The following is a 16,424-nucleotide window of genomic DNA, read 5'->3' as shown; positions in this document are numbered from 1 at the left end:
CCATAGTTTTAATTTTTTTCCTCAAAGTTTCAGCAAATGTTTCTGTGGACACACATTAAAGTGAATTAATGTCCAGTAATGTCCAATAGAGGGCGACACAGTATTAATAGATAGAACATCAGTATTGCCCTGATGAAACTATTTGACATTACATAATTTTTGTATATACTACAAGACCTAAAAATATTTAAATATACAAAAAGCTTCCCATTCAAAAGTTGACATGCTTGGTTCTTAATATTATGAGAGAATTATACAATTACAAATGGCTGCAAGCAGTCATTAATGTAAAAGGAAGAAACAACTTTTGAACAGGATAATTTGTTATAAAGTTATTTTTTTAATGATGTCTTTATTTTGCTATATACAGTTGTGATTAAATTATTCAAACCCCATTGCAAATCAGGTTTACTGGCTAAATGTACAGACTTTCAGCTGTTTGCAATGAACAAATCAAACAAAAGTAATTGAAAAGGCTCAACATAACAAATGTTTCAAGTGGTTTACCCAACCTCAATTGAAAATGCAACTTTTAATGACTTAAGAAGTCTCAAAATGGTTCAACCCCCTAAATAGTAGGGCTGGGACGGTATGGATTTTTTCTTACCGCGGTTGAAAAGCAAGAAATTCCTGCAGTATTGCGGTAAACCGCTTTAAACCTCAAACCCCCTCCCCCAGTTTTTTTTTCTGCGATGTTGCGGCTGGAACAAATAAACAAAGTGTGGCAATGATAATCGCAGGTACTGTTTATGTGCTTTATTTAATGTTAAAAGCATGCAATGTGACTTTGAATATCGTTTAGTGCTCCAGCTTTGTAGCTGTAAAAGCAAAAATGGATAATTCACCTCAGATCTTGAAATTAAACAAATGGAAACAAGAACGTTCAAACTGTGGACATACAAGTGTATTCTTTGACAAAGATTGTTTTAGTAACTCAGTAGCCTATGTATTTTTAATAATGTTTACATGGTGTAATATTTGTGAATTTGATTATGTAGCCTACTTATCCATTTTCTTGCCGTCAAGATTACTCCCTGGTGCTGTGCACTTGCCGCGACTCCGCGAGGGTTGACAAGAGACGCTTCTGAAAGCTTCTGAAACGCGCCTGGTGTAAACACAAGTATTGACGGTACAGATCCACTTGTCCGTGCGACACTTCTGTTGCGCCGCACTCCACTTTATTCCTATGGGTGACGTCAAGCGACTTTGACGCGCCTGCAAAGCATTCCGGGTTATTTGGAAAAATGCTGCGTGTCAAAAAGCTGGCCGATGCCCATCTTTATGCAAATGAATTCCGTTGAACGCGACGCGACTATAGAGTAGAGCATATGGAGACGGGGGGGGAAGTCTCTTGCAGGTCCTCTGTTCTAATACGCAACATTTTCCGCTCGGTCAAAACCACGGCCATAGTGGTAAACACCCATCAACATACAAATGTGGGGAGGCGTCGCGTCGCAAAAGTGGATCTGTACCGTAACTAGAGTGGGCGCGATCAGCTCCAGTAGCCGCGTCGCAGCCGTAACACGCCACAGAGTGTAAATAAGGGGTTATAGTCAATAGCCTACAAATGGAATGTTATTATGTGTAATGGAACATTGCGCTCCCCAACTTGTGAAAGGTCGGATTTGCTCCATATTTTGATAAGTTTTGTTTAAAAAACCTTGAATCCATGTAAGACACAATCCATGTCATTAGAATCAATTAATCCATGTCATTAGACACAACGTGAACACATGTGAAGGCCAGTGTTTATTTTTTTTTTTTTTTTTTTTGAGGTGATGACGGTGACAAGCTCAGACACACGGTAGGCGTCACTGACCGCGGTACTGCGGAAATGCGGTAACCGTCCCAGCCCTACTAAATAGAATCCCTCACAACAGCACAAATCTGCAAAACAGTTGTTGTCTCATGCAACTAATCAAGGGCTTAATTAGCTGCACCAGGTTTGCTTGAGCTAGAACACATGAAATATCTAAATTGGCTAGGTTTGTTGAGTGTCACGTTTGACTGCATGTTAGAAATATGGCTAAGTCAAAAGTATGGTCCAAAAAGTTAAGAGAAGATATCATCGCCCTTCACAAACAAGGAACAGGATACAAAATTATAACGAAGGCACTAAATGTTCCTAGAGACACCGTTGGAACCATAGTTCGAAAGTGGTTCGACCAAAGTTCAAAGATAAAGGAACAGTGGTTACAATACCTAGATGGGGCAGAAAAAGAAAGCCATCAACGGCTGCAACCAGATTTCTGAGAAGGCTGGTTCAGAAAAACCCTTGATGGCCTTCTGCAGAAGTGAAGACCTGCAGCAAAACTTGGTGGCAACAGGCACTGAGGTTTCAGCTTGCACAGTAAGGCGTGTACTAAACACATGCGGTTTCCGTGCCAGAACTCCAAGACGTACACCACCACTGACCCAAAAGCACAAGAAAAGTTGGCTCCAATTTGTTCAAAATCATAAATAAGCCACAGAAGATTTGAGATTCTGTTCTGTTGAGTGATGAAACAAAACTGGAACTTTTCAGCCCTATGGATCAGCAGTATATCTGAAGGAAGAAGAATGAAGCATAATTATGCTGAAAAGAACACTCTGTCTACAGTTAAGCATGGTGGAGCTTGGTGATGCTCTGGGGCTGCTTTGCATCATCTGGCACTGGAAACCTGCAGCGTGTGGAAGGCAAGATGTATTCATTGAAGCATCAAGAAATCCTAGGAGAAAACATCATGCGGTCAGTGAGGAAGCTGAAGCTTGGGCATCATTGGACCTTCCAACAGGACAATGATCCAAAGCATACCTCAAATTCCACCAAGGCTTGGTTGCAGAAGAAGACCTGGAAGATTCTACAGTGGCCATCACAGTCACCTGACTTGAATCCCATAGAAAATCTCTGGTGGGATTTGCAGAAGGCGGTTTCAGCACACAAACCCAAGGATATTACTGAACTGGAGGCCATTGCTCATGAGGAATGGACTAAGATTCCTCAGAAACGCTGTCGGAAGCTGGTTTCAAGTTATCTCATTTGCAGCAGGTCATAACAGCAAAATAGATGACAACTGTACTTAAAGCATAACGCTACAGGCAAAACCCCTGTTTTTTTCAAGCACTGGATAATTCTGAGATTTTGGTCTATTTTGCAGCCATAACTTGTCTTCATTCAGACCAGTGGAAAGAAAACATCTAAAATACACATTTATGTGTTTATTTTATAATACGTTATATATTTATCTATATATTTCAATTACAATACAATGTTTTCTCTGCACCGAGTCATAAATCTCCACTTTAGCACTTGCATACACCAAACATTTCAGTTTTATTCCCATCAGTTTTTTTTTTTTTTTTTTTACAAAGGGGTTTGTTAATATATCCTTTTATCCCTAAAATTATGGTGATTTTTTTCCTAGTGGTTAATAGATTTTTTGTGATAAAAAAAGAGATATCATAAATCCCCTGTTAAATCTAATATGTCAACAAAATGAAACAATTTTGAACCTGGCTTTATCAATGTCCAGATTTCTGTTCTGGAATTGTATGCAAATTAGTGCATTTTAATTAGATAATGCCTCCATTGCATATTTAAACACCAGATTTCAGATTTGTAATAAAAAACAATTGACTTAATGTAGTGTAATTATTCAACTGTGGAAAGTATGGTGATATCTATTAGTTAACATGTTTGTTTACCCTATTCACCTGTAGGGTCTTAAATAATAATTGTAATATAAATTATTAATTATATTATATTATATTATATTACAAACCCATTCATATTATATTATAAACCCATTCATATACACATTCACAGGCCTTTGAATCAAAGTTCACACACTCCTGAGCAACATAGCCATAACTCCAGGGTACAGAATAACTTAAAAAGCGTGTTAGCAGTGTGAACGTAACCAGGTCAACTCCTTCAGTAGCAACACAATCAATGTTCTTCTTTTCCAGCTAACTGTGAACGGCTGACTGTATTTACATCTTTTAATTCAATTTACCAGTTTTCAAAACTGAAAGTTACAAAAGTCAAGCAACATTATGTCGTAAAAACCCAACTACCATGCTTAAAAGGTCATCAAAAAGGCACTGCAATGATCAGCATGTCTCATCTTAGGTCAGTTTGGTGTGGGTAGAAAGTTTTTCTGCCGTGTCTCTCCTTGGAAACCAAATGTCCTTTCCATGTTGCCATGATGTCAGCGATGTTGCCGTGACAACGGCAATAAGGGTTCAAATTTGTGAGATATTAGAAAGACCAGAATTCAGAACTGACAACAGTCATTTATATGGACAGCATTAAAGACTACAACAACACATACTACTTTACTGCTTGCACAAGATCTTGTTTCTGAAAGCCTGTTTTTAAGAGGAAAGCTTATACTGGCCATGTACACACTGCAGCTAAATTCGGTTGTCAGTTCACCTTTTAGTACTTAATTCTGTTCCGAATTTACTCCCGAAAAATGCAGGTATCACAACAGCATTTACAAAAATTATATGTAGTGTGTACGGAACCGAACTGACCAACTAGTTGGTAATGACATACGACTAGAGATATGAAAGATGACAGATGAAAGATACATCTCTGATGCATGTTAAAATATATGTATTATCGTCTATGTATTTATGGTCTGTATGTGTGGTGCAAGAAGTCACAGGGAAAGTGGTACGAGCCTGACTCATTCGTGCTGCCAGATCTTGCAAGCCTATCAGCTAACAAGAACAAGGCCATCAAAAACAAGCCGGGACAGTCACATATTTCAGCTCTATTTTTAGTGTCCAGACTTATTATGAAAAAAAAGTCCCATATTTCTAAATTGTCTTTGCTAGGTGATCATAAAAGCGAGCAGTAGTCTTCTGACAAGCGAGAACTTTCAGTTAGTGAAGGCGGGATATTAGAGAGTGCGGAGGATATCAGGTAAGACGCGAAGATGTCAAAGATACATGTGTACATTTAACGAGGATCTTCAAAAAGAGTTTATCAAGTTATTATGCACAGTAAGTTGTGAAAAAAAGAACTCGATGCATCGCTAAACAATCGGTTATGGCTTAAATGAAAGCAAACAACTTGGTGAAAACTGGATATGTGTCAGTATATTATATCCAAGCATTCGGTCTTGACAGGTATATTAGGCCGCTGTCACTTGATGTTAATAAAACAACAAAAGATGTTAAATAAATGATTACATGTTAAATAAACCTACTGTACCTGAAAAACTGTTTATTAGGGCCCAAGCCCTGAAAGGGCGAAGGCCCTATTGTTTTCGGTAGGATTATTTTTTTCTATTATTTTTTTTATTTATTTTTTTTTGTCTTTTGGGCACTTTTGGGGCCCTTAACGTGCTCAAAAACTCTTGAAACTTTGCACACAGGTCAGAACCCGCGGCCATCAGAGCCGGGCTGAAGCTGGTACCCGGGCGTGGCAGGGGGGCTCAACAGCGCCCCCTAGAACACAATCTGAAATCTTGGACACATACAAGAACGTATTAGTATGAAACTCGGTACACATATAGATCTCATCAGGCCGAGCAACTTCCGCACTCTATGTTATTAGCTCCGCCCAACAGGAAGTCCGCTATTATGGGTTGTTCGAAAAACGTATGCAATGGAATTTGAAACACTCCTCCTAGAGAATTCATCCAATCGCCTCCAAACTCGGTGTGCATGAAGTCAAGACATTGAGGATTCAAAATTGCCAGCGGATTTTTGATATCTCGAACGGTTTGGCCGTGGCGAGGAAACGAATTTATGGCAAGAAAAGAGAAACAGAAAGTGTGTTATAACTTCAGCATACATTAACTGATCTTGATGAAACTTCAGCAGTGTGTTCGTTGTAAGAGGCCGATCACATGGATGTAACTATTGTGAGCCAAAGTTATAGCGCCACCAACTGGCAGCAGGAAGTGTGTCATTTTCAAAATGCTTTGAAATCACCCTCTTATTTTTACCCGATTTGCTTCAAACTTTATGTGTATAATGTAAACACACGACAGATCTAGACCTGTGAAAGGATTATTGATATCTTAGATACTGTTGCCGGGGCAACGCATCAAAGTTTAATATTCTTTTCGGATGCTTTTGAGACTCTTAGCATGCTTGAAATTGGATGAAACTCGACAGACACATCACATGTATTAGCCAGTAGACATGTCAAAAGTTTCAGAAACAGGCGTGGTGAGGGGCTCAGTAGCGCCACCTTTGGTCAAAAATGGGGGCTTAGTTTTACCTAGAGTCACAAAAATCGGTAGAGGGCCGATCATATGGATGTAACTATTGTGAGTCAATAGCGCCACCAACTGGTAGCAGGAAGTGTGTCACTTTCAAAATGCTTTTGACAAAAGTGGGGGGGTTACTTTTACCCACAGTTACAAAAATCAGTACGTATATTGGTCTCATCGAGCCGGACAACTTTCTAATTTACAGTCATTAGCTCCGACCAACAGGAAGTCAGATATTTTGGTTTGAATGTGGATTTCTTTGCAAAATCAGCCTCTGAATTTTTACCCACTCCTCTTAAGTGGTTTATTTTATTCCTACCAAACTTTTTCAACATGATGAAAATACATTAAAGATGCTAAATTGTGAACGGATAAAACATATCTCAAACGGTTTTGCTATGGCGAGGGATTAAAGTAATGTCAAAAATGGAAACACTAAAAGCCTCATATCTTCTAAAAATGTAATTATACACCATTTATTTCTATATAAAATTATACAAATATCAGAACTAAATCCATTTTATTATTTTTTTTCAATTTAATAATTGTTTAAGTTTAAAAACAGCTAGAATGTTTTTTTTTAGTCCAAAAAATAAATAAATCATGTCATTCATAAGGCTATACTGCCCTCTTGTGTTCAAAATCAGGTAGGCCTATTGTATCTATATAAAAATATACTAGGTATGGGACGGTGAGAATATTTTACCACCGGTTAATCAATGTTGTGGAATATTTTGAGTGTATCATAAAATCAGAATATGGTAAGACAAGTAATATTTTCTGTCTGAAGCGATTACGGGCCAAAGCCGGCGGCACCGCCACCCCAGTGCCTTTAGGTAACTAAAGGCACCGGGGTTGCGGTGCCACCGGCTTGGGCCCGTAATCGCTGCTCGCAGCTATATTTTGATTTGTATCTATCGTATTTGTCCTATTCTTTTTTTATAACTAATATAAAATAACCATATGATATATACCGTTATCATATCTTGAAATAAGTTTTTGGTCATATTACCCACTCCTAGTGGATGCTGCTACACAATAATTTAATGAATTAATTTAATTAAAAAGTAATTTTAATGTTTAGCATTAAACATTAAGTTACTTGCAGCTACCGTATTTTCCGCACTATAAGGCGCACTTAAAAGCCTTTAATTTTTTCAAAAAACGACAGTTATATATGGATAAAACAACCGCTGACTTAAACCTTGTTTATACTTTCGCCTGGCAACGGAGCGCGAGCCTCCGCTGACTGCGCGCGCAACTCCCCATACAGACGAGGCATTTATACTTGACGCAACTGTTTTGTTTTAGACTGAACACCAGACCATACAACTGATTTAGACGCGCAAACTGGGTGCCGGTGTGATGAGATATACTACTAATATCTGTCTGCTCGGGCAGATAATGCTCAAAGTCATGCATCTTCGGATGCGGAGGCGCGCGCGCTGTTACAATGACGTCATTTTTGCCGCACGCACGCCTCCGCGTCCGGAGATGCATGACTTTGAGCCGAATCTGCCCGACCAGACGGATATTAGTTTTTTACTACCTACGCGCTCATGCGGACGCGTCGAGTATAAACAAGGTTTTACAGCTCAGCCACTTGTTTTTTCATATTTTTTTGCAAGTGGTAGATCTTGGTTTACATTTGGACTTTGGATGTGATCTTAGGCTTGAAAAGGTTGGTGACCACTGCAGAACGCAAACCCAGTCAAACGTTTGACTGCAGTATCTTCTATTCTATGCGCCTTATAATCCGGTGCGCCCTATATATGAAAAAAGTTATAAAATAGGCCATTCATTGAAGGTGCGCCTTATAATCCGGTGCGCCTTATAGTGCGGAAAATACGGTAATTAATTAGAATGAAATAAAATCATGTGATCAAACGTAACGGTTATAAAACTATTTCATTACTTCATCCATGAACATAATTTGAGTCCTGTTGGATTGCTTTCCATCAGTAAATATGACAACTCCCATCATTCTATACTCCTTCACACAGTCAAGCTATGCCTTTGTTATTGTTTTGAATATGCGACCTCTAACAGTGAAAATTACATACTGTGCCTTTAAGCACAAACAAAACACGATGCCTCTGTCGACCTTGCTTTAGTTAAAATTGCTGAACAAAATGAGTCTTTTGTCACTGTAATATTTCTTTGGTCAGAATAGTGGATACCAAACACGTGAGACGCCAGAACGGTGTCAATCATCGCAGTTTTGGGAGCAAGTCGTGTTCTGTACAGATATATGGAACGATAATTTAGGGGACCCACTCCTATATATATATATAGTTGTGGCTCCCATTTTAAAAATGATATTACCAAGCATTCTTTTCGGTCTACAATCTAATAAAAGTTCATATCAGAAAAATAATACAACTGCACCCGTTTCTGAATATGATGATCAAGTATTGATCTAAATAGTTTTTAATAACAAAGTACAATAAAAAAAGAAACATTAAACTAGCTAATAAAAATAATTTTATATATACAATTTAATAATTTATAACCTAATTAATTTTTGTTTTGAAAATGGATGAGGAAAATATAGCGCCTTGAAAATCTCTGCAGCTCGCCAAAAATTTTGTAATAGGCCTATTATTCATGAAAACATGTAAGCAGTAAAACTGTTGAATTTCAATCGGCTCATTACTCTCTGCATTTTACAAATATTCGGGATGTGACAGATAAATTATGTAGGGAAACTACTCGAGGGCAGATTTTTTAGCGATACAACAAAACTTATGCGACTGTGATTTTTTTAGGGATGACGTCAGTATGCACGATTTTATTGGTAAAAGGCCAATTGGATGGAAACAATCTGAATATAGCAAATGTCGCAATTTTTTTTTTTTACAAATTTAATTTTACGATTACTGCACATGCATTGAAGGTTTTTTTTTGGAATACATGTAATGCACATTTAAACTAAACCGTTTGGATTAATGCCGATAGATGAAACCTTGTGTGTAGCTACTACTGCCTCACAAAGTTATGTCAAAGATGATGGATGAAAGCAAGACACTACCCGCTGCTGAAAAAAAATTGTTAGCCAGAGTGGGACTTTTTTGCATTACGTAAAAAAGATGGGGTGTTAGTCAATCAACAGTATTCTCTCTCTCTCTCTCTCTCTCGTTACATTTGACTGATATTTTTTGTTCTTTGTCTACAGCAATTTCTGTAGATATGATAATATCATCATCATGAATTCTTTTGGCCACAATAATCGTGTAGTGAAAACATGACATCATGATAGCTCTACACTAAAGATATTCAATTCAACAGTTCATGGACTCCATGCTCTACTGTTTTAGCTAGAGGAATGCAAAACTTTGCGGCCTTCACTTGGCCTTCAGTACATGCGTCATGCAAAGCTTTGACCTCCACATGAAAAGTGTTAAAGATAGCATCACAAAAAACTATTTTACAAGGTTGCTAGGGAACAAAGCGGGAATTGGACAAAGTAAACATTAAAAGCAAATGCCATGCAATTTTCAAAAGAGATTTCTGAACAGAAATATGAGCTGATATGAGCTTAAAAAAAACAAAAAAAAAACACATTCTTAGGGGTTCACAAACTTCCTAGCAGCATTGTAACGGCGATGCTTTCAGTACCTGAGTGTGAATGCCAGTCACCTTGCAGAAGGGCAGGGTAAGGTTGGGGGCTGCACCAGTGCTCGGGACAGTCCTGACAAACTGAGCCTTGGTCCGGCTGAGGGACTCATAACTGCCTGGTCGTGAGCAGCACACGTCCATGATGTGAAAACAGGATTTGACACTGTAAAGAGATAATTCAGAACACAAAACCTCAGTTTTGTCAAAGTGCTTTTTCTGAAAAAGTCAGAAGGAATGAATCACAAACAAGATTGAGAAATGAAAAGCCGCTCACTGGTTGCTGTGGGGGAAGTCTAGTATGTGCTGCATGGTAACAAAGGGATGGCTAAGGGCGTCACTCGGGGCAATTCTTTCCTCAGCATCTATCAACAACATCTTCTTCAGCAAACCCACAAACTCTGCACGATCAACCTTCTCTGCCAACAAATCACAGCCTTCCAGATTCATCACTAGATTCACCTGGGGAAAAAATACACAAAACAACAAAGAGTTACTCACTTAGGTTACTCATATTGAAGCCTGCATAATAGTGCACATTAAATTGAACACAAGTGTCAGTAAAGACATGTATGTTACAATAATTTCTACTGCAAATAAATGCTGTTCTTCTGAACTTTCTATTCAAGAAATGTATCATATTTGATAATAATAAGAAATGTTTCTTGAGCACTAAATCAGCATATTAGAATAATTTCTGAAGGATCATGTGACACTGGAGTAATGGCTGTTAAAATTTCAGCTTTGCTATCACAGGAAAAAATTAAAAGTATAAAAGGTTTTTTTTGTTTTTGTAATATTTCCAGTGTTTCCCCTAGGTTTACAGGTTTGGGGGGGGGGTGGGGTGGGGGGGGGGGGGGGGTTGGTTAGGGAAAATTGACACAGACACTATCTATCTATCTATCTATCTATCTATCTATCTATCTATGTGTCACATTAATTGGTTGTCTGGGAGGGTAATGCTTTGTAAAAGTTAACATAAAACACAAATGTAAAAAAAAAAAATGTTAACATAAGATATCTCTTTAAAAAAAACATATTTAAATATTTTTAAAATTTACTTTTGCAAATAACCTTTGTTAAATTTATAGAAGTATTTGTTAATATTAATGGACCAGAGCTTAAATAGTTTTATTTTTTAACTAACAACTAAAAAAAGATTTATAAATACTAACAAATATATTGCTCATTCATTGTTCGTTAATGTTAGTTAATACATTTATATGACAAATTTTAAATGTGCTTTTTTTGTGAGAAGTTTTTATTTCTATGATGCATTTATTGGAGAGAATAATCCTGTCAGACACAGCACTGCTGTGAACGCGCGTTCACGTTTAAACAATTTAAACAATGTATTATTCAATGCATTACTTCTATATAATTATATATTAAGTTGCTCAAGCAAGTGGTAAAATATTTAACCATGTATTTATATTAAAATCTTTTGCATTTAAATTTTAATACAATAAATCTTGCATGTCACAAAGAACTTGTTTTTCCACCTCCACGAATGTCATTATGTCGCCTTGTTGAGGTAAATTGTAGTTTTCCTTGCTTTACCCCGGTCTTAAAGTGAAAAAAGTAGTATTTAATTAAATAAATTTATGGTGAGATTACTACATTTTATTTAATTAATCGCACTTATGGTGAAATTACTACATTTTCAGGTCAATCTGTGTTCATTTTGACCACGAAACATGCGCTGTCACTTTAATTCAGCGTTTTCAGCACAGCAGAAATCATAGACAGTATATAAACGGCAAAAGTAGACTCGGTGCGGAAACGATCGCTGCACTGCTGTATACGCACCGCAACTGGAACGGATCGATCATAGACGGACTGCATCCGCGTGCAGTGTGAAAGCTCTGTAAACATGGGTACGGAAAAAAATACTCACCGCACACGCACTGCAAACGAAATATGTGTGAAACGGGCGTAGACTTGGAGCAGGAGAGCGAGTGTTGCCATCATCAGTTCAGCGACATATTTCCCGCCGCGCGCTCTCTGTCCCCTAGTGCTCATCTGTATTTGACGCAAGTGTTTGTTTGTGTGTGAGTGTGCGCGCTTGCGCACTCATTGGGATAATTGTAAACGCGCAAACACAGACAGAAAAGACATGCCATCGTGGAAATAAGATAAATAACATATTACTTGAGGGCTATTTAGTTTTTTTTAAAATAAAATAACAAATTGTAATCTGGCGCTATAAAGAAAATCAAATCAAATTTACTTGACTTCAAGGGGGGCGGGGGGAGCCGTTAGGAGGGCGGGGCGCCCCCCTTATATAATGGTAGGGGAAACACTGATTTCACAATATTACACAAATTCTTTGTACTCTATTTTTGCAGCCTTGGTGAGCATAAGATAGGGCTGCACGATTTGGGGAAAATGTCATATTGCGATAACTGAGGTCAATATTGCGATTGCGATATGCGATATAATAAACAAATGGTTTCATGAGTCAACTTGCTTGGTTCTCAAAGAAAATAAATGCACACACAGATTAGTGATAATCTGCCTAAAGAAAAAAGTTCTTTAGTCAAGAGCAGTGAGTGTTTTTCTCTGTTCCCTTTGCTCTTTGATTAACTTTAGCGACAGATATAATTAGTGGCTACTGTGTACTGTCCCTTTAAGATCAGCCGCTGCTGTCAGAGACGCGGATCTCACACGCGCCTCATTCTCTCACGAGTCACAACTCTTCACGTTCATCATAAGACTACTCTTATGTTATGAAGATACTCGACAAAAATACATTTTGGCATAATTGTGTGTGTTATTGTTGGTTCAAGCTCGAAAGAGAACTGTATTCTGGCATGCTGTTTTGTGCGCACGCACGATATTAGCGCGAGTCTTTCTGTGTGTCACAGTCAGGACATTCACAGGCAGGGCGTTCTTTTTTGCCTTATCGCACATGAATGGTTTAAAAGTATTTGCATGAATAAGAGCGGGATCATGTAACACTAGCCAAAGGATGCCAAAATTTAACAGATGCTGCGTTAATTGCGTTAACAGTGCTAATTGGTTTATTTAATATAAAATCTTAGCATTTTGCGTCATATAATCGCGTAGGCTTGACATCGCGATTGCGATATGATTAATCGTGCAGCACTATCATAAGAGAAAAGAAAATCTTGTTGACCCCAAACAAATCTTGCCAACAGTGTTCCAGTGATCATCATAACTTAAATCAAATACTAGATATAGTAGAGGATTGACACACATTTGCTGTCATTAGTGAACTGAAAGGTGCCTGCTGGGAAATAGACGTGATTTGTTCATGTTACACTTTTAACTTGCGCAGCACAAAATGAGATTTCTATTCACATTTGTAAAGTAACCGCAGCTCTCCTAGCAGGGATTTTCCACTGGGAGAGAATAAATTGTGATTGATTCTGAAGACTGATGTGGTAAAAGCGGGATTTTCTGTGTTTTGATCCTGATCCAAAGATACGTACATGCGCTATATCATCCAAACAGCTGAAGATGTACTTCCTGGCTTCTTTTGATTTCAGCCCCGTCTCGGTCTCATGCTCTTCTGTGGACTGAAACAAATGTATATTAAAGACGACACAAAATCAAATAGACCCTCTTTACAGTGATACATGTCCCTGGTCTTATAATGCATTATTCATTATTGTGCACACAAATATTTGTTAACATAGTCTTTCATTAAAATGCAATAATGGATGAATTTCAAGAAGAAATGTCCAGCACAACAATAACCCCACAATAAAATCAAAAGATTCATATTTAAAAAACATAAAATAAAAATAAAATTGTAAATAAAATTATAAATAAATAAATAAATAAATACAATTATAAATAAATAAAATTATAAATAAATAAATAAAATTATAAATAAATAAATAAAATTATAAATAAATAAAATTATAAATAAATAAATAAAATTATAAATAAATAAATAAAACTAAATAAATAAATAAAATTCTAAATAAATAAATAAATAAAATTCTAAATAAATAAATAAAATTATAAATAAATAAATAAATAAATAAAATTATAAATAAATAAATAAAATTATAAATAAATAAATAAATAAAATTCTAAATAAATAAAATTCTAAATAAATAAAATTCTAAATAAATAAATAAAATTATAAAATATAGATAGATAGATAGATAGATAGATAGATAGATAGATAGATAGATAGATAGATAGATAGTCATGCTCAGAATTAATCATACCCCTGGTAAATATAATCAAAAATGGCTGTAAAAAATAAATCTGCATCGTTTATCCTTTTGATCTTTCATTCAAAAAAAATCGAACCTTTCATTGAAGTAAAAGAATTTAAAGTGTGTGTGTGGGGGGGGGGGGGGGATCACATTATGAAATAAATGTTTTTTTCTCCAAAACACGTTGGCCACAATTATTGATACCCCTAGAATTGTTTATGAATAAAATATCTCTGAAGTATATTCTCATTAATATTTACCTTTTTTTTAGCACACCAGGGTGACTAGGAACATGAAATTGTCCAGCTATGACTTCTTGTTTCACAGGAGTTTATATATGAGGAAACACAAAGGCCAAATTCCCTTAATCATCCATCACAATGAGTAAAACCAAAGAATATAGTTCTGATGTGCAGCAAAAGATTGTTGAGCATCACAAAATAGAAAGTGGCTGTAAGAAAATAGCTAAAGAATTGAAAATACCCATTTTGACCATCAGGGCAATAATTAAGAAGTTATAATCAACTAAAGATGTTACGAATCTGTCAGGAAGAGGACGTGTGTCTATATTGTCTTAATGGACGGTGAGGAAGAAAGTTTGAGTGGCCAAAGACTCTTCAATAATCACAGATGGAGAATTGCAGAGATTAGTTGAGTCTTGGGGTCAGAAAGCCTATTAACAAAAAAATCAAACAACCCCTACATCCCCACATGTTGTTTGGGAGGTTTTCAAGAAAAATGCTCCTCGCTCATCCAAAAACAAACTCCAGCATATTCAGTTGTCAGACACGACTGGAACTTCAAACGGCACAGGGTTCTGTGGTCAGATGAAACAAAAAAAAGAGCTTTTTGGCAGCAAACACGCTAGATGGGTTTGGTGCACACAAGGATAAAAAGTACCCCATGTTAATGTTGTGGGCATATTTTTCTGCTGGAGATCCTAGACTTCTTATTCAGATACATGGCATTGTGGATTATCAAATATCAACAGATTAAAAAAAAAAAAAACCTGACGCCTTCTGCTAGAAATCTTATAATGGGCCGTGGTTGGATCTTCCATCAGGACAACGATCCAAAACAAACATCAAAATCAACACAAACATGTGTTAGAGAGCACAAAATGAAGCTTCTGCCATGACAGTCCCAGTTCCATAACCTAATGAGTGGAGTGAACTGAAGAGAAGAAGCACCAGCATGGATCTGGGAATCTGAAGGATCTGGAGAGATTCTGTATGGAGGAATGGTCTCTGATCTCTTGTCAGGTGTTCTCCAAACTCATCAGGCATTATAGAAGAAGACTCAGAGCAGTTATCTTGGCAAAAGGATATTGCAAAAAGGTATTTAATAAAAGGGTATCAATAATTGTGGCCAACGTGTTTTGGAGAAAAACATTTATTTCATAATGTGATTTACCCCCACTTTCAATTCTTTTACTTAAATGAAAGGTTAGGATTTTGCCAATTTTTTTGAATGAAAGATCAAAAGGATAAACGATGCAGATTTATTTTTTACAGCCATTTTTGATCATATTTACCAGGGGTATGATTAATTCTGAGCACGACTGTATGTATGCATGTATGTATGTGTATATAACTTAAAATTTTGGGAGCGCAAGCAGAAAATTTAGGGGCACACCTTAAATCACCTTGCAATGCAATTATTCATATTTTTCCCCCACATAACTGTATTACTGACAAATGCTTTGATAATAAATAGATTTAACGTACAGAAATTACAATGTGCAGTTTTATTTTAAGTTCGCAGGGCTCCAGACTAACATTTGAGGGCAGAAGCACTAAGTTCTACAGAAAGTATTTGGTAGCACTGTGGGATGACAAAGCACTGAGCTTAATTTGAGGTGTATAGATAAAGTTAACTTTAATTATTATCATTCATAATATCTTAATATTAATTCAAAAGCAAAATGAGTGACAAAATAGCTATTAGGGAGTGAAAATAGCCTGTAAGCATCCTCTATGCTTACAATCAGTGGTTCTCAAACCTGTCCTGGAGGACCACTAACACTGCACGTTTTCGTTGTCTCCCTAATCAAACACACCTGATTCAACTCATCAGCTCATTATCACATGGGTTAATGAGCTGATGAGTTGAATCAGGTGTGTTTGATTAGGGAGACAACGAAAACGTGCAGTGTTAGTGGTTCTCCAGGACAGGTTTGAGAACCACTGCTTACAATGGTAATTTAATCTTTTTTTTTTTTTTTTGTATTTTGAGTTTTCCTACTTCTTGAAACGTTTAGTTTTATAAATAGGGACACTCTTTAAAGGATGAACAAAAAATGATTTGGTCAACACATTAAAAATAACATTTAAATATGATATTATAGTTTTCAAGTGCTGGAAAAAGATATGTGTAGGCTACTGTTATAACCATAGTTACA

General features: G+C 36.7%; 1 protein-coding gene across 2 annotated transcripts in view; it reads right to left on the bottom strand.

Annotated features, from left to right (window-relative positions):
* hipk3b (homeodomain interacting protein kinase 3b) overlaps nt 1-16,424 on the bottom strand; it is an 89,559-nt gene that overhangs the window by 26,164 nt on the left and 46,971 nt on the right. For both annotated transcript variants that reach the window (XM_084124749.1, XM_084124750.1), the window contains exons 5-7: nt 13,283-13,369; nt 10,105-10,289; nt 9,831-9,993 (exon numbers count right to left, since the gene is read on the bottom strand). In XM_084124749.1, the coding sequence (XP_083980875.1) occupies nt 9,831-9,993; nt 10,105-10,289; nt 13,283-13,369 (435 nt within the window). The remainder of the gene's footprint in view (nt 1-9,830; nt 9,994-10,104; nt 10,290-13,282; nt 13,370-16,424) is intronic.

Source organism: Abramis brama (assembly GCF_963993115.1).
Source record: "Abramis brama genome assembly, chromosome: 9".
Taxonomy (NCBI): Eukaryota; Metazoa; Chordata; class Actinopteri; order Cypriniformes; family Leuciscidae; genus Abramis; species Abramis brama.
Note: the sequence above shows the minus strand (reverse complement) of the source record. Positions and strands in the feature narration are given on the sequence as shown.